This window comes from Pipistrellus kuhlii, unplaced genomic scaffold (genome assembly GCF_014108245.1).
Source record: "Pipistrellus kuhlii isolate mPipKuh1 unplaced genomic scaffold, mPipKuh1.p scaffold_m20_p_7, whole genome shotgun sequence".
NCBI lineage: Eukaryota > Metazoa > Chordata > Mammalia > Chiroptera > Vespertilionidae > Pipistrellus > Pipistrellus kuhlii.
Genome location: NW_023425573.1, coordinates 40,698,379 through 40,721,735, shown reverse-complemented (window position 1 = coordinate 40,721,735; position 23,357 = coordinate 40,698,379). Strand labels below are relative to the sequence as shown.

The window sequence follows — 23,357 nt, the reverse complement described above, 5'->3', positions numbered from 1 at the left end:
TCAGTTTTCTGTTAATTCAATAAACATTTTCTTGTGGTAGCCTTTATTAGCACACCTTCTAATGCTTTGTGTATTTTAGAGCTTTCCACTCCATTTAAATCTGTTTCTGAGCAGTTTCCTTCGTAATAAAAAGGTTTCAGTTGTTCCTTTCCATCTCTAACAGCTGCAAGAACCACTCTTCTTTCCAAACCAGCTCCCCTTAAATTCCCGTTGTTGGAGTTGGTATCTATATTTAGCCGGTGGGATTAAATTGCAAAGGCTCCAGGCTGGGCAAAGCACACTGCTCTGCCTTTTTGCAGCTAGACCTCTGTGCTGCGCGGAGCTAAGGCCTTCAGTGTCCCCTTCTTCACCCAGGTCACTCACACCATGGAGTCCCAGCGGGAACTCGCAGAGGAACTGCGGCTTTACCAGTCCACCCTTCTTCAGGATGGTCTGAGAGATCTCCTGGATGAGAAAAAGTTCATCGACTGCACCCTGAAAGCGGGCGACAAAAGTATCCCGTGCCACAGATTGATTTTGTCAGCGTGTAGTCCTTACTTCCGTGAGTATTTTTTATCTGACATCGAGGAGGCGAAAAAAAAGGAGGTAGTGCTAGACAATGTGGATTCTGCCATCCTGGATCTCATCATCAAGTACCTCTACTCCGCAAGCATCGATCTCAACGATGGAAACGTGCAAGATATTTTCGCACTGGCCAGCCGTTTTCAGATCCCCTCAGTGTTCACTGTCTGTGTCTCTTACCTTCAGAAAAGACTGGCTCCTGGGAACTGTCTAGCCATCCTAAGACTAGGACTTCTCCTTGACTGCCCAAGACTTGCCATCTCTGCCCGGGAGTTTGTGTCTGATCGCTTTCTGCAGATTTGTAAGGAAGAGGACTTCATGCAGCTGTCTCCACAGGAACTGATCTCAGTCATTTCAAATGACGCCCTCAATGTAGAAAAGGAAGAAGCGGTGTTTGAGGCAGTGATGAAATGGGTGCGAACAGACAAAGAGAGAGTTAAAAGCCTTAACGAAGTGTTTGATTGCATCCGTTTTCGCCTTATGACGGAAAAATATTTCAAAGATCACGTTGAGAAAGATGATATCATTAAAAGCAACCCAGAACTCCAGAAAAAAATCAAAGTTCTCAAAGATGCTTTCGCAGGCAAACTTCCAGAACCTAGCAAAAATGCAGAGAAGGCTGGGGATGGTGAGGTGAACGGAGATGTCGGTGATGAAGATTTACTTCCTGGCTACCTGAATGACATTCCCAGGCATGGGATGTTTGTCAAAGATCTCATCCTCTTGGTTAATGACACGGCCGCAGTGGCTTATGACCCCACAGAAAATGAATGCTACCTTACGGCCTTGGCTGAACAGATCCCCAGAAATCATTCCAGCATCGTTACCCAACAAAATCAGGTATATGTGGTAGGGGGACTATATGTGGATGAAGAAAATAAGGATCAACCTCTACAGTCATACTTCTTCCAGGTAAGAAAGGCAGTTTTTATACAAGTAGAAATATAAAGGAAAGGTTGTTACTCATCACCTAGTTAGCTGATGTGCAAATTATTGAGGCTGCTTGCATTTTATTCTACTTGATGTCCTATTCCAGTCCAAAAAAAGAAGCTATAATTGAACAGATTTTCTTACTTCTTCCAAGTTTCCTGAAACTAATTTGTCATCTCTTATTTATAGTTACTGCCTATAATATAATTTTGTTGAAAATGAAAAGAACCTGGTATATATCTCACACTTTGAATTACCTTCTACGAAAAACTGCACAAGTGTCACTAATTTGAATTGATTCGTAATATTAGGAATTTACAATAATTTTTTATTATGACAAATGGTCACATTTATTTGGATCACAGTTGTACTTAGACATTATTACAACTTAATCTATTTTGTAAAACCACATAAGTTTCTTAGAAAACAACTCCTAAATTAATAGACTCTTTGTAGTTTGTCTGAAGGGAGTTTGTTTCATATTATCAACACCTTGTACTTGATCAGCATATGAAGGAGTCAGTGGCTTCACCTTTATCTTCCCTAAAGCCAGTACCAGTATTTTGCAGCTTATGGCTAGCTCAAAGTGTTTGTTTAGTTTATATCTAGTCATGGCCTGGGATTTCTGGGCACTTGAGTTGGGAAGGCTAGAGCTAAGTAAGTGTAGAATGTGATACCACAGTAACTATGTACTCTCAAAGTGTGTGAATACTGTGCATTCACAAAATATGGCATTTAACCAGCTTTTTCTAATCTTGAAAAATGTAATAATACATGTTAACCATGCTTCTTTTTTTTTTAATATATTTTATTGATTTTTTTGCCCCCCTCCCTCCCTCCCTAACCATGCTTCTTAATTTTCAAAGATCCACTGAAGAATGTTAACTAGAAATGTTAAAATAAATAAATAAAAGCTCTAATCATAAGTATTTGAATGTGAGACAGAAAATTTCCTAAGCCCTAATTTTAATTACAAAAAGGGTAAATTTAATTTAAAAGACAATAATTACATCTAGGAAGTAAAAATTACATCAAAATACAGATTGATGTCTAGAAAGTATAGATCCCTGGAATGCTTACAGTCTTACCTGAATTTTCTTCCATCCTATTACTACCCTTACTTTTATTGACTTAGCCTTTCATTTCTGGTTCAAGAAACCTGCTTGATGTTTTTATAACTATAAAGATAGTTATCCAAAGTTGAAAGGATCAGCTCCCTGTCATTGCCTATACCTTGCTCCTTTTAAAAGGCACAAATAGTAGAACAAAATACCAGGATAAAAACACCCAATCATCCCACCCAGACCTGTAGACAGAAACTCTAAGAGTGAGCCCCCTAGGTGATTCTGATGCATGAAACCACTGCTCTAGGAAGATACAAATGATCCTAAATGGAATTCTGTCATATTGGGTTGGTTTTTTTTCTATAAAGTTTTTAGTTAGCAGAAGTCTTAGCATTGTAAAAAAAAATTAATTCTCTACCCAAATAACAATTATTTTATAAGTGATTCTTCTACTGGATTCCTTAATATAACTATGAATTATTCATTGCATCATAGGTTCATTATTAAGTTTCTCTTTATGCATTAAAGTAGAGAAAAAAATACACACCCAGTCATAAAAGAGGGTTATGACTCATAAGAAAATTTAGGTATGAGAATTTCAGGTGTTGCATTTTTGCTTGTTCACATCTATTTAAAATGTACTAAGGAGTAATATGGCCTTTGGTTGTATATTATAAATAGATTATGAGAATTTTTCACATAGGTAAGAGAGGGTTGGTTTTGTTTTTTTTTCATAGAGTTAAGAAACCCATCAAATCTTTGAACAGCACCACATCTTAAAATAATCTAGGTCCAAACCCTAATTTTAAGGATGAGGAAACTGGAGCCATAGTGGTTCAATAACTTGACAGCTCACATACCAGAGAGTCTCACAGGCAGTCTATGTTCCTCTGCTTCAGGTGATGCCCTATCAGGGGTAGAAGGGGATGTAGACTGTGCTGCAAAGCGTGGGCAATAAACCCACCAGCACGGGGTCATGAGGGCTTCTATTCCCGTTTTAAAACAAAAGCTATGGAATCTGTAGCTTGCATTTGAATATCACAAGCTCTGTGATCTTGGGCAAACTATTCAACACTTCTGTGCCTCAGTTTCCTCTTCTGTAAAATGGAGACAATAAAAGTGCCTATTCTGGAGAACTAAATGAGATGACCAGTGGAAAGCATTTAGTACAAACCCTGTCACCGAGTCAAAACTCCATAAATATTCTTTATTATTTCTACTATACTGTGCACCACTTTCTTGATCAAAGGAGTTATTTCTTTTTTCAAAAATGGAAACATTAGTGATCACAATGTAGATATTGAAATTAGTAAATGCAAAGCTAATGAACATGTGGGGATTAAACCACTCGTCTCATCTAGTCTTAATTAGTACTTCGCTTTAACCAAGGTTACTAGACCAGATACTGATGGGCTTCCACAGAGACTCCGCCCTACACTACAGCCATTAGTATCTACATTTGTTCTTGGTATTCATTTATTCTGGGGTTTATTTCGTTTTCTTCTGCTACGCAGAAGTAGCACCAGAGAGCTCAACAAGCCTGTGGGGCACTACCTTCAGAGAGCCTTGATCTCCTACATGCAAATTGGAAAATCTTAAAATAACCAATAGTAAGTGGTAATAGTAACAGTAAGCTGAAGCTGATGCCAGACATACCAGAATCACCTCTCCCAGGGCACGGGCACTTAGAAGGCGATCTTAGGCTTTGCAGTCGCAAAAATAAGCAATTGCTTCCTAATATACAGTTTTTAAAAAGAGAAGGGCATTTCAGTTGACTCTCAACAAAAGGCTGGGAGGTGATAAACTAGAACACCTGCCTGTCTCATAAAGCAGTAAAGCAAACCTGAAAAGTTTTGGAGGAAAGTAGATACTGCCTAACGTCCCAGTTGTCTGTGGGTTGAGAGGCAGGTCCAGCTGTCCCGGAAGCCCTGGGGAGCATGTTAAATATAGCATCGGGGATCACTCACACACTGTGACCCTCCCGCAGTGAAAGCCTTTCTTTCGCCAGTGTCCTAAAGGTATTATAATTCCCTGTTCAAACCTGAACGAGGGATGAAAATTTGACAACAAACTTTACAGTTCTAACCAACCTCTGGTGACTCATTTCATTCTTTCCTTTCTTAAAATCCTACTCATTTTGTTACTTTCAGCTATTTTGTTAAACCAAGTAGATTTTCTCACTTTCGTAAGTAAAATATAATACTTTTTTTTTTAATATATTTTATTGATTTTTTACAGAGAGAAAGGGAGAGAGACAGAGAGCTAGAAAGGTCAAGGAGAGAGAAACATTGACCAGCTGCCTCTTGCACACCCTCTACTGGGGATGTGCCTGCAACCAATGTACATGCCCCTGACCGGAATCGAACCTGGGACCTTTCAGTCCGCAGACCGACGCTCTACCACTGAGCCAAACCGGTTTCGGCAAAATATAATACTTTTGAATTACATTTTACTTGCAAGATCTTTGACTACCTCATAAAATATAGATATTTTCTGGTACAAATGTAACCTTTTGCTAACAATTTTCACATTTCCTCTTTTTTTTTCTTTTTCTTTCAGCTTGATACCGTTGCATCTGAGTGGATTGGACTTCCACCTCTGCCTTCAGCGAGGTGTCTCTTCGGTCTGGGAGAGGCAGATGACAAAATCTATGTAGTTGCAGGCAAAGATCTTCAAACAGAGGGTTCGCTGGATTCAGTATTATGCTATGATCCTGTGTAAGTTTGTATGACGTTCCCATTTCCTAAGCATTCAGTTATATGAATGCCTAGAACATTCATATTTCATATTTTTACTGAAAGCTTATAAATAAATTTTTTCATCTTCTGATTTTAGGGCTGCAAAATGGAATGAAGTAAAAAAACTTCCTATCAAAGTCTATGGCCATAATGTGGTTTCACATAAGGGGATGATATACTGTCTAGGAGGAAAGACAGATGACAAGTGAGTACCCTGAACCCTCCTGGTGCTTTACATCCGAGTGTTTTTTTATTATAAGGGTTCCTCCTTTTCATTTAAATCTCCGTAGTGAAATAGGACTTGATTCTCACCCATATGTCTTTAGGGGGAATTTTTTTTTTTTAATTTTTGAAAAGTTATTGGAGTATATTATAAATGATTTCATGATACCTCCAACATAAGCAGTCTTACAGTAGAGAAAGAGTACTTAGAAGCATAATCAAATATTTTATTTAGCTATTTTATAATTATATTTTATTGCATTAAAACCAATGGGCTTTTTTTTATTATTCATTTGGCTAGAAGGAGATACAAAATTAAGTATCTCTTTAATTTAGAATTTAAAATATAATTACTAACAATAGTGCATAAAAATATCAGGGATTTGTACTTCACATTCATAAGAAAGAATTTAGATAGGTTGCTTAAAACTGAAAAGCATGGTGATTGAAAATAGGGCAGTTATTTCTCCAGCAATGTTTCACTTTACTCCTGGACAGAGCGGGTATTTACAATACCTATCCCTGATATGTCCACCAATGCCCAATCGCTTGTGAGAAAAACAGGACAAAGTTCCATATGTAAACCTAACTTGATTTCTAGGCACTTCTCAAGGGATAGGAAATAAGGAAAAATGTTGTATAACTCAAAGGGAGACCTGAGTTCAGAGTATTCTAGAAGTCAGTCAGCTAAGCCAGTAGCCTGTCTGGTAAAATGAAGATTTTCCGTTTAAATAGTGAGAAATGTTTCCTGCCCCTGAAAACTCTAATTTGGCTTTGTCATCATTTGTCCAAGTTGTTTAATTAATAGCGATGTCCAATCCTGGAAAGGGAGTCAGAATTAAGAATTATTTTTAAAAAAGAAAAAATAATTTTAAGTGCAATGCTGGCTGGTGTGCTCAGTGGTTGGAGCATCTGCCAACACACAGTAATGGTCCAGGTTCGATTCCTAGTCAGGGACGTGTGCTTGGGTTGTCGATTCCCTCCCTGCCCCTGGATGTGCGTGTGGGTGGGGAGGCAACCAGTCCATGTTTCTCTGACATCGTTATCTCTGTCTCTCTCTTTTTCTTTCTCACTTCTCCTTTCCCCCACTCCCACTCCCTTACTCCCTTCCACTCTCTCTGAAAAAGCAATGGAAAAAATATCCTCTGGTGAGAATTTTTTTAAAAAGATGTATAGCCGAGACCGGTTTGGCTCAGTGGATAGAGCGTCGGCTTGGGGACTGAAGGGTCCTGGGTTCGATTCCGGTCAAGGGCATGTGCCTTGGTTGCGGGCACATCCCCAGTGGGGGGTGTGTAGGAGGCAGCTGATCGATGACTCTCTCTCATTGATGTTTCTAACTTGCTATCTCTCTCCCTTTCTCTCTGTTCAAAATCAATAAAATATATTTAAAAAAAAAAAAAAAAAAAAGATGTATAAAGGCAAAATAGGAAAGGAGAGTAAAATATGGAAATGTGCTGGAAGTAAAGAATTCTATGTTCTGGAGTTAATAGTTAATATTCAATTAAAATGACAAACAACACATAAAATGTGGTTGAAAAAAGCAATGAGTTTTTATATAATCATTTTATAGTCAAAGGTAACATTCTAAAATTTGAAATTCTTCTTAATCCCAGTTATTACTGTCAAATGAATATTTAAAGGAAAGCCCTATTATAAACCCACCCAGTGTAAAATCTTATTTTGGATGACCAAAATTTCTGTTCAAGATTAACTGTCAAACCCACTGTATGTGAAATGAAAGTTCTGTAGCTCAAAAAAAGAAATCTTACTTGGGGCATTTTTTCCTGAGTAAATGAAATAGAAAATCTATTAGCAGCTTCTGATTTTGGAAACATAATGACTCTGCCAAGTGGCTTAAATTGTTTCCTTCAAGTATTAGTAACTAGGAAATTGATATGTCAGTAAGAAGCATACAAGTCTTGTCAGTAAGAATATATTCATCTTGAGAATATGATTAACTAAGGCATGTCTTGGCAAATGGCGGTCAAGAACTTTGAAATGAGTCATTATCTAAAAGTAAGCGCTGAATTGCACTAGTTATCATCACTGAATGTGATGAACATGACTTTGTATCATATTCTAGTCAAGAAATCTTAAAAGTTTTTTATTTTATTGATTCAGAGAGAGGAAGGAAGAGGGCGAGATAAATCATCAATGAGAAACATCAATGGGCTGCCTCCTGCATTGAGCCTGCAACCTGAGCATGTGCCCTGACCAGGAATCTAATCTGTAATCTCCTGATGCATGGGTCAGCGCTCAACCATAGTTACATTGGAAGGGCAAGAAATTTTAAAGTAATATTCATAGTCAAATATTAGGAGAAATGCTTCTACTTCAGGATCTGGTCTTTTCTAAGACTGAAGAAAAAAGTGTCCTCACAAAAAGTTGTGATTTCGTTTGTTTGCTTTTTGGCTACCAAATATATTCAGTTAATCAATTATTATTAGGAATTCTAAACTTTCATCAGTGAATTATAGAAAACTTTAAAGAATCATAAGGAATATACTAAGAAGAATAATTCAGGTGAGTCCATGTTTTTCTAGTAGCATTTAGCATATAAAAATATTCTCATTACTCATCAACTCAGATGACTAGTTATCTAATCTATAGTTCCAGGGTTCTTAAAATACATTGGTTTATTAATGATGGACTGAAATGAAATGAGCCATCATATTACATACATTTTTAAAATATATATTTATTGATTTTTTTACAGAGAGAAAGGGAGAGGGAGGGTTAGAAACATCGATGAGAGAGAAACATCAATCAGCTGCCATCCCTACTGAGGATGTGCCTGCAACCAAGGTACATGCCCTTTACTGGAACCGAACCCATGACCCTTCAGTCCACAGGCCGACGCTCTATCCACTGAGCCAAACTGGTTAGGGCATATTACATAATTTTATCTCAGGATATGCAGATAATGAAATAAACATTTTGTTACTAACACACAGTGAAGGGCTTATGGTTTATATTTTGCTCTATTCATGTCTTCCATTGAATTTAGAAACAGGATTAAAATGCACTTTATGTGGATTTCCTGCCCTGGCCAATGTGCTCAGTGGTTAGAGCATCAGCCTGTGCACTGAAGGGTCATAGGCTTTATTTCCATTCAAGGGCATGTACCTGGGTTTCGGGTTCACTTCCCACCTCCCACCCCCAGTTGGGGCACATGTAGGAGATACCAGTTGATGTGACTCTCTCACATTGATGTTTCTTTCTCTCTCTATCTTTATCTCCATCGCCTTCCCTCCCTCTCTCTCTGAAAATGGAAAAAATATCCTCAAGTGAGGATTAACAACAAAAAGAGTAAAGGGCCCTGACTGGTTTGGCTCAGTGGATAGAGCTTCAGCCTTTGGACTCAATGGTCCCAGATTGGATTCCGGTAAAGGGCATGTACTTTGGTTGCAGGCACATCCCCAGTAGGGGGTGTGCAGGAGGCAGCTGATTGATGTTTCTCTCTCATCAATGTTTCCAACTCTCCCTCCCTCTCCCTTCCTCTCTGTAAAAATCAATAAAATATATTAAAAACAACACAAAAACAACAAAAAAGAGTAAAGGTGCTCTATTTTCCAATAGTATAATTAACTTATAAAATAGTTTTGGTCCTCACATTTGAAAAATTGTCCTTTGCTTGGTGACCAGTGTTCCGATTAAGTAAAATTTGAGGTTGATCAGTGTCACCCCAATAAGTTCAATAAAAATGAAAAATAAATTAGATAAAGAATACTTTGGGGTTTTTCTGATCCTCTGCTATACTACAAATTTCATATGAGAAGCAAAGCTAGATGCCTCGAGAAGTTTCAAAAAAGGAAGGTTCTGAAAGGATCATTTTGTTGTCTTTTATGTTTACAGAAAGTGTACAAACAGAGTATTTATCTACAACCCCAAAAAAGGAGACTGGAAAGACATGCCTCCAATGAAGACCCCACGTTCGATGTTCGGAGTGGCTATCCATAAAGGCAAAATTGTGGTTGCAGGAGGTGTCACTGAGGATGGTCTTTCGGCATCTGTTGAAGCTTTTGACCTCACAACCAATAAGTGAGTTACTGCATATGAATCACTATACGTGTTAAATTTTAACTCTGGATAAATGTTAAGCTTTTTAGAACACAGGGAGAGGAGGACAGGAAAGTAAGGCTTAAAGAGAAAAAATCTTCATCTGGGTTTCTTTTCCTGTTACTGAGTGTAAAAATGTGTAACATTTTGCTGCATTTACATGTGTTTGTAATTTGGAACACATGACCCTCAAGGTAATGTTGAAATGCTTAATGTGTACTTGATATTAACTTTGTGAATTTAGTCATGCAAAGGTAACACTCTGAATAATTATCTACACATAAGTGGATATACATGTCTCCACAGAGTTATTTGATTTGAAGAAGGTAGTTCCTTTAAGGATGAAAAGACCTCCACCATAGCTTGTGATATTTGTAAAACATGAGTCCTCCAGAAGTGTAATTCTTTTATGCTCTTTATGATATTCTTAAATTTTCCACTTTTAAGCTTTTATTGGCTTCAAGTTATTGTGAAAACATTAGATAAATATTTACAGAAAATTCATCTTTTTTAAATTTTTGAGCTCACACACCTGGATGAATAGTTTTTATTCTCTAAGTTTAGCAATGAAGAAAAATTAAATTATTATTACATTTTTAAGAAACCATGTATGCCTGATTACAAAATAGACTTTAGTATCTGAAAATTACAAGGAACTTCTATGGCTAGGACTTAAATAATCATTAAAAATAATGTTTTTGAAGACTACGGTATATAATATGGGTAAACTCATGATATAGAAAGTTTAAAAAGCTGCACACAAAATTGTAATTATTTTCTTAGTTTCATTTATATGTATGAATGGATGTTTATATTTAAATGTATCCTTTAAAAAAAATGACAAAACTACACCAAAATGTTGATTATGATTATGTCTGGAAGGTATGATCATAGGGGATATTTGTTTTCTTCGATACTTTTCTGTATTTTCCAGTTTGTCTATAGTATGCATATATTATTGTCATATTGAGAAGTTTATATCTAACCTGGTTATTTCTTTCAAAGGAAGGAATAATATTTAGCTATTTCCTAGTAGCAAATTTTATCTTCTAATTTTGGGTGTCCATGCTACTTGAATTTTATAATTACCTATAATTGGTCAGTAAATACATTTGGCATTTTTTTAGTTTTACATTGATTGCCTTTTCAATAATTCCTAGATGGGAAGCAATGACTGAATTTCCCCAGGAAAGAAGTTCCATCAGTTTGGTCAGTCTGGCTGGATCCCTGTATGCCATCAGTGGTTTTGCCATGATTCAGCTAGAGTCCAAAGAGTTTGCACCCACTGAAGTCAATGATATATGGAAGTAAGTTCTCCTCACCCCAATTTTCTGAACCAAATTTCAAATTCAGATAAGTGATAATTGACAAAATGAACAATTTTTAAGTAAATAGTAAGCCAGACTTTACCAACATGTAAGCTATTTATTGGTAGTAGACTCGGAATCTAATTGAACTTTTGCGAATGCTACTTCTTCTAACCAGAACCTATCTAGACTTGTTTCGCTGCTTTAAAAATATATTTCTTTATTGATTTCAGAGAAGAAGAGAGAAGGAGAGATAGAAACGTCAATGATGAGAGAGAATCATTGATTGGCTGTCACCTACACAACCCCCATTGGGGATCAAGCCACAACCAAGGCATGTGCCCTTGGTCAGAATCAAACCTGGGACCCTTCAGTCCACAGGCTGACACTGTCCACTGAGCCAACCTGGCTAGGGCTGGGCTTGTTCTTTAACCAATTAAATGAGAATTGAACTGTTGATCCTTTAAGCTCCATTCCAGCTCTAAAAGTGCAATGCTCTACGCTATTTCCAAGCCACTTACCTTTCTACCAGAGAGTATTCAATTTTCTCAGAAAACAGTTCTGAAGAAATGGTTAAACTTTTAAGTTTTCCATTAATTCATTGATTCTATTTTAAATCTAATTTCTATGGTTTTACATATTTCTTGAGGATTTAGTTACAAAAGCTTTTTTATAAAAAATGTTTATGTTTTTTAAATATATTTTACTGATTTTTTTTAGTTTCTGACTCTCTATCCCTCTCTCTAGAGGACTCTCTATCCCTCTCTCTTCCTCTAGAGAGAGGGATAGAGAGTCAGAAACATCAATGAGAGAGAAACATTGATCAGCTGCCTCCTGTACACCTTGGTTATGAATTGCAGTTGTTATCATACCCTAGTGCTCAGCACATAACCTGACACTAGTGGTTACACCATAAAAATTCGTTTTCCTGCCTCTGTGTACTACTCTTAGACAGCACTTGATGTTAAGTAAGATCTGGTTGTTCCCTGCGAATATTCAAGGTTATAAAGTTTCAGACAGCTCGAATTCCTCTGCCTGGTGCCTGGAATGCTTTTCTCTCTTTGTTTGAGAAACTCTCAAATGCTGCCTTCTCTCTGAAGCCTTTCTTGCCTTCGTCTCTTCATTTTTCACATTTTCCTTTAAATAGTATCTTTATAGCAATTATTGTTTTAATCCCCCCTCCTATATTTATGTTCTTAACAAGCTTAAGGACATTTGAGGACAAATAATATATCTTATTCATTTTCCCTCCAGAAGCAATCATTACTTGGCACAAAGAAATACCCCAGCCCTGGTGCAGTGGTGAGAGTGTCAGCCCAACCACCAAAGGGTGGAGGGTTCCATTCTCAATTAAGGGCAGGTACCTGGGTTGCAGGCTTGTTCCCAGCACTAGTCCCCTTATGAGGAGGCAGCCAATCAATGTGTCAACCAATCTCTCTCTCTCTTTCACCACCACCCCCACCCCCGCTTTCCTCTCTCCTTCCACTTTCTCTAAAAAAAATTAGTGAAAAAACCCGGGACAGGTTTGGCTCAATGGATAAAGCGACAGCTTGGGGACTGAGGGGTCCTGAGTTCGATTCCGGTCAAGGGCATATACCTTGGTTGTGGGCAGATCCCCAATAGGGGTTGTGCAAGAGGCAGCTGATCGATGACTCTCTCTCATCAATGTTTCTAACTCTCTATCTCTCTCCCTTCCTCTCTGTACAAAATCAATAAAATATATTTTAAAAAAATTAGTGAAAAAATATCCTTGGGTGATAATTAATAATTAGCTGATACCTATGTAAGATATGTATTATATGACTTAATTTCTTCAAAAGTCCAAATTTAATTCTCACCCAGTTCTTACCTTAAGATAAAGTCTGTTGGCCTGTAAAAAACAGCCATATCTGTCAGTCCAAAGTGACTGATTAATTGCCTGTTATTATTCCTCACCTCTGGACAATCAATGATTCCCAGATAAGACTTAACTGCCTAAGCATCCAGATTAAATACTATGGAAGGTTCAGACATATCTCATTCAAAGGATGAATATTTTGGGATGGACTCAAATATTACTCTACACCAGTCAAGGGCAACATCCTCTGGCTGAGCCAGTAGGGTTTCTCAAAGATTCACATTTGTATATTTAACACATAAAGAACTGTCTACTTAAAAACTGCTTATTGATTACTCTTTTTTCTCTACCAGGTATGAAGATGATAAAAAGGAATGGGCTGGGATGTTGAAAGAAATACGTTATGCTTCAGGAGCTAGTTGCCTCGCAACACGTTTAAATCTCTTCAAAGTGTCTAAGCTGTAAACAAGAAGGTGGAAAAAATGTAATAGATTGGGAGGTGGTTTGTTTGGATAACAAGGCTTTAATTTATTCTTTTTTTTTTAAAGCCTATACAGAAATCCATGTAGAAATTATCCACTAAATTACTGTGCAAGAGGTTAGCAGTGGGTATCAAAACCTCAGAGTCACTGAATCTTCAATGTAATGATCTTATCTGAAAGCCATTTTCTAATGAGAAATTAAATATTAACTTGAACAGATTATCTCTTTTGGGACCTCTCAATCAATGACTATAAAGCAGGTTCCTAGATTTGAGTTGCTAATTCCTTCACTTGCATTTTTAGGGTAACTTTACATGTTTTCTATTACAAATTAAACTGGAGAATGAGATATGTACATCTACATTTTTTTTTTATTGATTTTTTACAGAGAGGAAGGGAGAGAGATAGAGAGCTAGAAAGTTCAATGAGAGAGAAACATCGACCAGCTGCCTCTTGCACACTCCTTACTGGGGATGTGCCCGCAACCAAGGTACATGCCCTTGACCGGAATCGAACCTGGGACCTTTCAGTCCGCAGACCGACGCTCTACCACTGAGCCAAACCAGCTTCGGCAACATTTTTTAAATGTTTAAAACATAAAAAACATTCCCTTCTAGTGCTTCAAGATATGACAAGAATCCTATGCATTATATTAAAGATTACATGCCAAGAGACTTCCAAGATGCTATTTAAAGAATATAATAAATGAGTCTCATTTGAAGGGGAAAAGTCTCTTAGTAGTCAAATTCAAGCGATCTTTTTCTCCATTCTTTTGTGACACTGGTATACAGTTTGTGATTTAAATTAAAAAAAAAAATTTCAATTTAAAACCAGTCAATCACAGTTTTCAAGCCTTTAACAAAAGTATCTGTGGTGAGAGAGATGGGTAGGGTTTCTCAAAGATTCACTGCTGAGGCAGAAGTTGGGGCCAGTGGGTGGTATGGAGGAGGGTTTATCCATACTTTCCAGGAAAGAGCTATTGCAAATTTCTGAAGGGAAGATGGCAGTATTATTCCATTTTCCTGGGACATAAGACCCTTATATTCAAGCTGTTTGTTCTTAGTGTAGTAGTATACAGGGTGGAGTAACAGGTTTACAGTTGTTCATATGAAAATAATTAATAAATAATAATGCAAGAATAAACTGTGTTTCACATACTCACAACTGTAAACTGACTTTTGCCCCACCCTGTATATAGTAAATTGACTCGTAGGTCTGTCCAGAACCATCACAGTCATTGCTCTCAATCATCAACTAATCATCGTTTATGGGCCTCATGTGCTTTCATAGACATGTTTAACATCTATCCTGACATGTTATTTTCTGAGAAACCTGATTTAGGACTGATTTGGAGTATTCTCTGATTAGGGAGAGTGCTGAACTCTGTAGACATGAAATTAACATGTAAAAATATGCTTTGGGATAAGGAAAATGTTCTGGAATTAGATAGTGGTGGTGATGGTTGCACAATCAAGTGAATATACTAAAAACCACTGTCCTAGCCCTGACTGGTTTGGTTCAGTGGATGGAGTGTCGGCCTGTGAACTGAGGGGTCCCAGGTTCGATTCTGATCAAGGGCATGTGCCTTGGTTAGGGACACATCCCCAGTAGGAGGTGTGCAGGAGGATAAAGCATCAGCCTACAGACTCAAGGGTTCCAGGTTTGATTCCAGTCGAGGGCATGTACCTTGGTTGCGGGCACATCCTCAGTAGGAAATGTATAGGAGGCAGCCGATTGATGTTTCTCTCTCTCATCGATGTTTCTAATTCTCCCTCCCTCTCCCTTCTTCTCTGTAAAAGATCAATAAAATATATTTTAAAAAATATATCATCTAAGGTGTATGTATGTATATATGTACATACACACACATACAGAAACACACACACACACAAACACACACACACACACACACACACACACACACACACACACACACATTTCCTCCCCCCCCAAAAAAAAAAACAGGGAAAAGGGAGAGAGATAAAAGCATCAATGATCAGCTGCCTCCTGCATGCCCCCTATTGGATCGAGGCCATAACCTGGGCATGTGCCCTTGACCAGAATTGAACGCGTCCACAGGTTGATGTTCTAACCACTGTGCCAAACCAGGTAGGGCTAAAGTATATATTTTATTCACTTACTTTGACTCCACTCCTAAAGATACAGTGTACTCACTGCTGTATTATCCATATCAAAAACAGTTCCTGGCACACAGTATGTACTCAAAGATGAACTGTAAACTATTTAAGTTTCTTAAAAGCTACATGTCTTTTATATTAAGAATTTTAAACAATTTCCCAACAGACAGTGGAGAGGATATTCTATTGTAAAATGTCTGTTTATTTTAATATAGATTCAATTGACCTTAAAACCAGTCAATTCTATACTATTACTTAACTGAGTCAGATCACTTAATTAAAATAAGTTCATATGTAACACACTAAGGTAACTAATTTTAAATAAAAACTACTATCATGATTTGCCATCTCCAAATATACGTTCTCTTAGGTAGTCCATTCGGGCACCCTTTGTTGACAGCACCATAGAGTTCCATTCGAAATGAGGGATCTGTGAAAAAATAAGTAATGCAGATTGAGTGGATATTAAGGCAACAACAACAAAAACCCCAGGGAAGACTTCTAAGCACTGCTGAGCACAGCAGTAGAAACCCTAAGAAGTCAGTTTACAGAAGCACAGCCTCTGAACCCGTTTTGGAAGCCAAGTGGGTCCTTTCTTCCTGGCGGCCCAGAAGCCCTTTTCTGCCTCCCAGCTCTTTCCGCCCTCCAGTTCCTGTAATACCTACAATGGACACTTTTTTCCAGGCACCTTTCCAACATTCATGCTCTAGCCTTTTTCTCTTAAAGCCCTATCCGTCTGCTAAGATAAATGAAGACAAGTCACCAGGTCTCCTAGGTACAGGTAATGATCTTTATTTATCACTGGAGGCCCGAGGCACAAGATCGTGCGAGGGGCCTGGCCCCCGCCACAGCGGCTTCGTCTGGGCAGCTGTCGGAAAAGTCGTCTAGCCTCATTAGCATATTGTGCTTTTATGATTATAGATTCTTCCAAAAAATGGAGGATATTTTGTTTCAGATATTTTAATACAAGTTTTTAAATATTAAAAAGATGTAATTTGCCCTAGCTCGCGTGGCTCAGTGGATAGAGCATTAGCCTGCGGACTGAAGGTTCCCAGGTTTCATTCTCGTCAAGGGCACATGCCCAGGTTGCAGGTTTGATCCCCAGTGGGAGGCAACCAATCGATTATTCTCACTCACCATTGATGTTTCTATCTCTCTGTCCCTCTCCTTTCCTCTCTGAAATCAATAAAAATATTTTTTAAAAAATTTTAAAGATTTAGTTCTAGCCGGCACTGGTTTGGCTCAGTGGTAGAGCGTCGGTCTGCGGACTGAAAGGTCCCGGGTTTGATTCCGGTCAAGGGCATGTACCTTGGTTGCGGGCACATCTCCGGTAGGGGGTGTGCAAGAGGCAGCTGGTCGATGATTCTCTTTCATCGACGTTTCTAACTCTCTATCCCTCTCTCTTCCTCTCTGTGAAAAATCAATAAAATATATATATTTTTAAAAATTTTTAAAAAAGATTTAATTCTAGAAATTCATCATTAAAAGGAAACACATGTACATTTTTCTAACTAACTACATAAAGCATTTTTTCATTAAGATATAATTCACATACCATAGGTTTTTTAAGAGGATGATTTACATGAGTATCTCATACCTGAATTACACGATAGCCCAAAATCTCCAAATGTCGTTTTTTCATAGCAGATTTTCCTTTTAAATGAGGAATGTTTCTACAAAAAGCTCTTAAATCCAAAAATTCCAAAGCAATTCTATATAAGATAAAAATAAATATGTGTTTTAAAATCAAAATGAATAATTATAAGCCTTTCAGGAAATATTGTATTTTATAAACTGACAAAAATCAAATGAATATAAATGAGTATACCAAATTATTGTCTGTCTAAAACTCTAAATTATTAATGCAATTAAGCCTATTTCTTAGAATTATAGCAATTATAATAAATATCTCCATGCTTTCATCCATTTGTTTCTCTATCTAATATATATTTATTATGAACCTACCATATGTAAGGAAGACACTGTTAGATGCAAAGATTAAATGACATAGCTTTAATAAGAAATGGCGGGGTGCTATCAGAAAAGCAGAAAGGTATGGAGGCTCCAAAGAAGATACTATTTGCCTCTGCTGAAGTCAGCTAGGAGATTAGCACTTTATGTTAGGCTTTGGACAATGAAGGTTGGACATTAAAGCAGAAAGCACAGAAAAGACAAAGGTATAGGGACAGTATGCATAAGATGGATGAGAAGCAGATTATGCTACTCCATAAATCCTTGATAAATGAGTTCATTAGATTATGCCAAATATAACATTTAGATGACAAAATCTGAAACTAAAAAATAAGTTACCTTTCAGCTCCTGGTGGCAGACTCGATCCAACTATTTGGGTATTTGATTCCCAGTGCATTTGTGGCATTTTCCCCAAAGTTACATTATGGTTTCCATAAGGAAGAGGGTTTTTTCTTTTATCCAAGATACACTCAAAATCTATAAGCAAGTACAAGAATCAACAATATGAATTATCCAATGGTCCAAAATCAATCAATATAAATCAACCAGCAAGTATTATTAAACTATAACTAGTATTTAGCATGGGACTACATTTAAGCACTAGACCAGGCCAAATCACATTGAAGGATTTATTTTTAATCCCCTTGATTCTGTTGGTCACATTTGGAGGGAGCTAAGCTAACACATCTGAAAACTAGTAAAGATTGAGGCATGTATCCTGTCTTTCCTATATGAAGTGTACATAAGCATAAATAGTTGATATTTAAAGTTTTTAAACAAATTTCAGCCAATGAACTCAGAAGAAATGATAGATGTAGAAGATCACTATTTTGCCCCCCTCCAATGAATGATGGATTTAGGCAATTTTTTTTTTAATTTGTTGTTGTTGTTAATCCTCACCTGAGGATATTTTTAAAAAATATATTTTATTGATTTTTTATAGAGAGGAAGGGAGAGGGATATAGAGTTAGAAACATCGATGAGAAACATTGATCATCTTCCTCCTGCACACCCTCTCCTGGGGATGTGCCCAAAACCAAGGCACATGCCCCTTACCAGAATCGAACCTAGGACCCTCAGTCTGCAGGCCGACACTCTATCCACTGAGCCAAACAGATCAGGACCTGAGGATATTTTTTCCCATTGATTTTTAGAGAGTGGAGGGAGGGAGGGAGAAAAAAACAAAACAAAACATCAATATGAGAGAGACATATGGATTGGTTGCCTCTCAGATGTGCCCCAACTGGGATGGAGCCTGAAACTCAGGCACATGACCTCATGCCCTGTGAATTGAGCCAACGACCCTTCGGTAGCTCCGGCCAACTCTCTAATCACTTAGCCACATTGGCCAGGGCTAGACAATTATTTTAATGGCTACTAAAATCAGTAGGTGAAATGCAATGGGAAAACTTTCTAATGGATGAGATGATAATATACAAACCCATTGATGGAGCTTAATATAATAAAAAAGAAGACAATTAGTATCATGTGTCTTCTGATATGATCCAATGAAAATTACACACCACGTACACTAAAATAATGTGGCCAATTTATATATACATATATAACTTAAATCTAATCAAACCTCTAAATCTAACTACTGATTTACAGGAAAAACAGGGGATGTAGGAGCATGTTAAATGACACCAAGGGTTGCAATTGTGAGAAAAGTTCAGAATGTGAAAATACACACACACACACACACAAAATAAGTTGTAAGAACAAAAAGAGAGAACGGAAGAACTTAAAAAAAAAAGGATAAATAACTAAATGCAATGTTTGGATCCCACTTTTGACAAATAAACTATAATACAAAACAAAAGAAAGTTGAGACATTTGAGCATTGGCAAGCTATCTGACATTGAGAAATTATTGTGAATGGTTTTGGAGGTGATGATGATACTGTGGTTAAAAAGCCATCCTTATCGCCCTGGTCAGCGTTGCTCAGTGGTTAGAGCATTGGCTCAAGTACCAAAGGGTCAGGGTTTGATTTCCAGACAAAGGTACAAACTTAGGTTGCAGGTTTGATCTCAGCCCCAATTGGGGTGCATGAGGGAGGCAACCAATCAGTGTTTCTCTCTCTTTCTCTTTCTCTCCTTCTACAACTACACTACTGAGAAACAATATTAACCAGGTTAGAGTTGAGCACATACCTATGAAAATCCTCATCCAGGTTGATAATCCAACTTAGTTTTTGAGATGAACTTAAAACAATGGCATAAATAATTTCCCTAATTTTAGGACACTGCATGGAGAGGACAAAATGTCTTAAAGATCCAGAAATGTCCAGTGAATCTAAACCTGAGTTTTATGTACTTCGAATTGATGAAAGACTGACCTTAGAAGAAATGTTTTTGAAGAACAGCAAAATGCTAATAGTTACCAAAGCTGGGTCATGGGAACTGGAGGACTCATTGCACTGTTCTTTTCTACTGCTGTGTCTTTGGAAATTTTTGTTTGTTTGTTTGTTTGTTTGTTTGTTTTAGAGAGAGGAAGGGAAAGAGGGAGAAACATCGATTTGTTGTTCCACTTATTTATGCATTCATTGGTTGCTTCTTGTATGTACCCTGACCAGGGATCGAATCTGAAGCCTTGGTGTATCGGAAAGATGTTCTAAACAAATGAGCTACCTGGCCAGGGCCAGAAATTTTCAAGATAACCTGAAAAAATGCAAAAAAGCCTCTTTAAAATCCCAGTTGATGAGATGACTTACCTAGTAAGTGGTAGTAAGGTGTAAGAGCGGAGGCTTTTACACAATTGGCTCCTCCTAACACTTCTGCTAACATTTTATAAATCTGCTGCTGTGCTCCATTCAGGCTGCCAATATCTTTATAAAAATAAAAAGAATTGCTTTACTTAAAATAATCAGTTTTTGAATGAAAACCATGCAATTCTATAAACTGAAACATAAAGATTCATATTTCCAACAAGGGCTTCAATGTAATATCATATGCAATGACTCTAGATTCAGTATAACACAAGTTCTTTGCTCTCTACCAAATATTAATAATTCTTATTACACAGATTAAAATTCTTATTACACAAATCTCACCTACAAAATGGTTCCATTAAACAGGTCATGGCACTGTTGGGAACTCTGGTGTCATAGTTAGGTTTAAAAGTAACAACAATGTACTGTCTAGAGTTAAACTTCACTTTCTGACCCAAAGAAAACTCAAACCTTTATTATAAAGTTGCTGACAGAAGCGGTCATGAAACCATGGAATCTGATACTCAGGGCATTCCAAGCAGACTGCTCTATTTAATTCCATAAGACGAAACTGGACCTTCCTATTTAGAGTTGAATATAAAACTGAAATAAAAAAATATATTAATGGATTTTGATAGCTTGAACCTAGCAAAGACATTTCACATTCATTTATCGTCACTATTGGTTGATACTTTTATTCTGATAAAATCATTTCAGTTGCACACACATGTTTTATGTTTTTAACTTACTCCATTCAGTGGCATGATTAGGACCACCTCCTATGTTATTTCTACTAATTATTAATGTTAAATCTACATTTTAAAAAATACTACCAAAGAATTTTCATTTACCCATTATTCTGCATTTAGGACTCTATCCACAGGAAACTAAAATGAGGTCAATGATTCATATATTACAATCATCCTATCTAATAAAGAGGGAATATACTAATTGACCATCACACCATCGCAAAGATGGTGGCACCCACAGCCAATAAGAAGGGAATATGCTAATTAACTGCCATGCCCTCAAAGATGGTCCACAGCCACAAGATGGTGGTCCCCTCAGCCCCGCTGGGGCAGCAGGTGCCTGTCTCCAGAGTCCCCCGTTCCCTTCAGCCCACCAGCCTCCCAGGGCTGCCTGAGGCTCAGGTAACCAGGGCCAGCCGAGGTCTGTGCTCGTGGCAGTGGCAGCAGCAGAGGTGTGATGGGGCATCGCCTTCCCCTGATCGCCGGGTCACCTCCTGCCCTGAGGGCTCCTGGACTGTGAGAGGGTGCAGGCTGGGCTGAGGGACGCCGCCTCCAAGGCATGAATTTTCATGCACCAGGCCTCTAGTTATTTATAATAACCTCTAAGATAAGTAAACTTCACTATATCTATATAATGGCAGATTATTTAGACACTAAAAAAATCATGACATATCATAGTAAGTGATATAAGTCAGTCAGAGAAAGACAAGTATCACATGATTGCACTCTGTGTGGAATCGAAGTAACAAAATAAACTGATGAACAGAGTGGATTCAGAGACATGGAATTGTGGAACAGAGTGGGGAATCTCAGAGGGAAGACGGAGGAGGTAATCAACCAAAGACCTCATATACATTTATGCATAACTCATGGTCACAGACAGGGTGCTGAAGGCCTGGGGCAGGGGTGGGTTGGAGGGGGTCACTGGGGGATATATGTAATACTTTCAACAATAAAGAATTATTTTTTTTAAAATCATGACATCAAAAAATATTTAATGGCATGAAAAATCATTCAAAATACAGTTTAATGACTAACATAAAAATGAACACATAAATAATCCAAATTTTATTTTAAAATATGTATCTTCTATATGTAAAAAAGCCTAAGCAATCGAATGACCGAACAACCGAATGACTGGTCGACTTGTCACTATGACGGGCACTGACCACCAGGGGGCAGATGCTCAACACAGGAGCTATCCCCTGGTGGTCAGTGCACTCCCACAGTCAACCTCCCTCAGTCGCTAAACTCCCTCGGGCCCTCCCCACAGCTGGCCACACCTTCTGCAGTTCCTCCCTCCAGCTGACCAGCCCCATCGGCCCAGAATGGGCAGTCCCAATTGCTGACCAGGCCCAGAGACTCCATCTGTGCACAAATTCATGCTCTGAGCCTCTCGTAGATATATAAGCAAATACAAAAAAGCAGGCAAGAGATAAAAAAGAAAGAAACCCTCCAAAACATTAAAAGTAGTAGTTTCACTTGATAAGATTTAGTAATTTTTTACTTTCTGTTTTATGTTTTCTGTGTTTTCCAAATTTTCTACAATAAGCAGGAAATACTTCTATAAGCAAACAAAAAATTAACATTTAAGTGCTTTGATATAGATAGAGTTGAAACTTGGATATAATATGCAAATGATAACAATTAAATATAGATACATACTTTCAAGTTGAGAATCCAATCTGCTTAAAAATTTGATGTTAAAAATTGTCCTTAACAGATCTTCTGGAAAATACTCAAGCGTGGCAAAAAAGAAACCAAGAAACACTAACCTGAGAGGATCCAATAGACCTAAAACAAAATTAAATTTTTTTAAAAATTACTACAGCCACCTCACACATATATATATGCACACACTTTATTCAGATAAAACCAGGTTTTTAAGAAATGATACAAACACCTTCTTGCCTAAAATAGTATATATTGCCAGTAGTTAAGTAGTTGCCTTTGGGTGGGGGTAGAATAAAAAAGGGGGAAAGAAAGAAGGGTACTGTAGTAATTTTGTTTCTTGATCTGCATACTGATTCCATGTATGCAGATCAAGAAACAAACATGGAACCAGTATGTTTATAAATCAAATTTATAAATTTGTCTAAATTCATACTATATGCTTCTTTATTATCCTTTCATTAAAAGTTTTTAATTGCCTTGAAAAGAAAAAGAATTCAAACCTAAAGGTCAATAGCGTACAGAAAACTAAGTGATCCCAATCTCTATATACTGATGATCTAGAATAATAAAAGCATAACATGCTAATTAGACCGATGTCCTTCTGGGCATCTTTCCAGACGACTTTCCGGATGGAGCCGGGGCTGTGAGGGAAGCCCGGGTCCCAGGTGCCAGAGGGAAGCCAGTGCTGGCAGCCGGGGGAAGGAAGGCCTACTCTTGCATGAATTTCGTGCATCGGGCCTCTAGTAATAATATTGATATAATAGTGTTCAGAATTGTTAGGTGTCACTGTAAGCACTTTACAAATATTAACTCATTTAAATCTCATTTCAGTATGCAGCAGAAACGGTTACTATTTCTACTTTACAAATAAATGTACAGAGATACAGAGAAGTCAAATGACTTGCTCAAAGTCA

The 23,357-nt window shown here is 37.6% G+C and overlaps 2 protein-coding genes across 3 annotated transcripts in view; one reads left to right on the top strand and one right to left on the bottom strand.

Moving 5' to 3' along the window:
• Window positions 1–273: 273 nt before the first annotated feature.
• Window positions 274–13,194, top strand: KLHL41 (kelch like family member 41). The gene is made up of 6 exons (XM_036422440.2): window positions 274–1,473; window positions 5,115–5,272; window positions 5,391–5,498; window positions 9,371–9,556; window positions 10,735–10,881; window positions 13,072–13,194. Exons 1-6 carry the CDS (start codon window positions 367–369, stop codon window positions 13,181–13,183), a joined length of 1,818 nt encoding a protein of 605 aa, XP_036278333.1. The 5' UTR covers window positions 274–366; the 3' UTR covers window positions 13,184–13,194.
• Window positions 13,195–15,519: 2,325 nt separating this feature from the next.
• FASTKD1 (FAST kinase domains 1) overlaps window positions 15,520–23,357 on the bottom strand; it is a 30,130-nt gene continuing 22,292 nt past the window's right edge. For both annotated transcript variants that reach the window (XM_036422432.2, XM_045575434.1), the window contains 6 exons: window positions 22,435–22,563; window positions 20,492–20,623; window positions 20,024–20,137; window positions 17,649–17,787; window positions 16,936–17,050; window positions 15,520–15,768 (listed from right to left, as the gene is read on the bottom strand). In XM_036422432.2, the coding sequence (XP_036278325.1) occupies window positions 15,673–15,768; window positions 16,936–17,050; window positions 17,649–17,787; window positions 20,024–20,137; window positions 20,492–20,623; window positions 22,435–22,563 (725 nt within the window). In that variant the 3' untranslated portion in view covers window positions 15,520–15,672. The remainder of the gene's footprint in view (window positions 15,769–16,935; window positions 17,051–17,648; window positions 17,788–20,023; window positions 20,138–20,491; window positions 20,624–22,434; window positions 22,564–23,357) is intronic.

Bases quoted from the DNA above. Each gene is read 5' to 3' on its own strand.
- KLHL41 (XM_036422440.2), top strand. From the start codon at position 367: ATGGAGTCCCAGCGGGAACTCGCAGAGGAACTGCGGCTTTACCAGTCC. The intron at 5,273-5,390 runs GTAAGTTTGTAT...TTCTGATTTTAG, and splicing joins GTATTATGCTATGATCCTGT to GGCTGCAAAATGGAATGAAG. The intron at 10,882-13,071 runs GTAAGTTCTCCT...TTTCTCTACCAG, and splicing joins GAAGTCAATGATATATGGAA to GTATGAAGATGATAAAAAGG.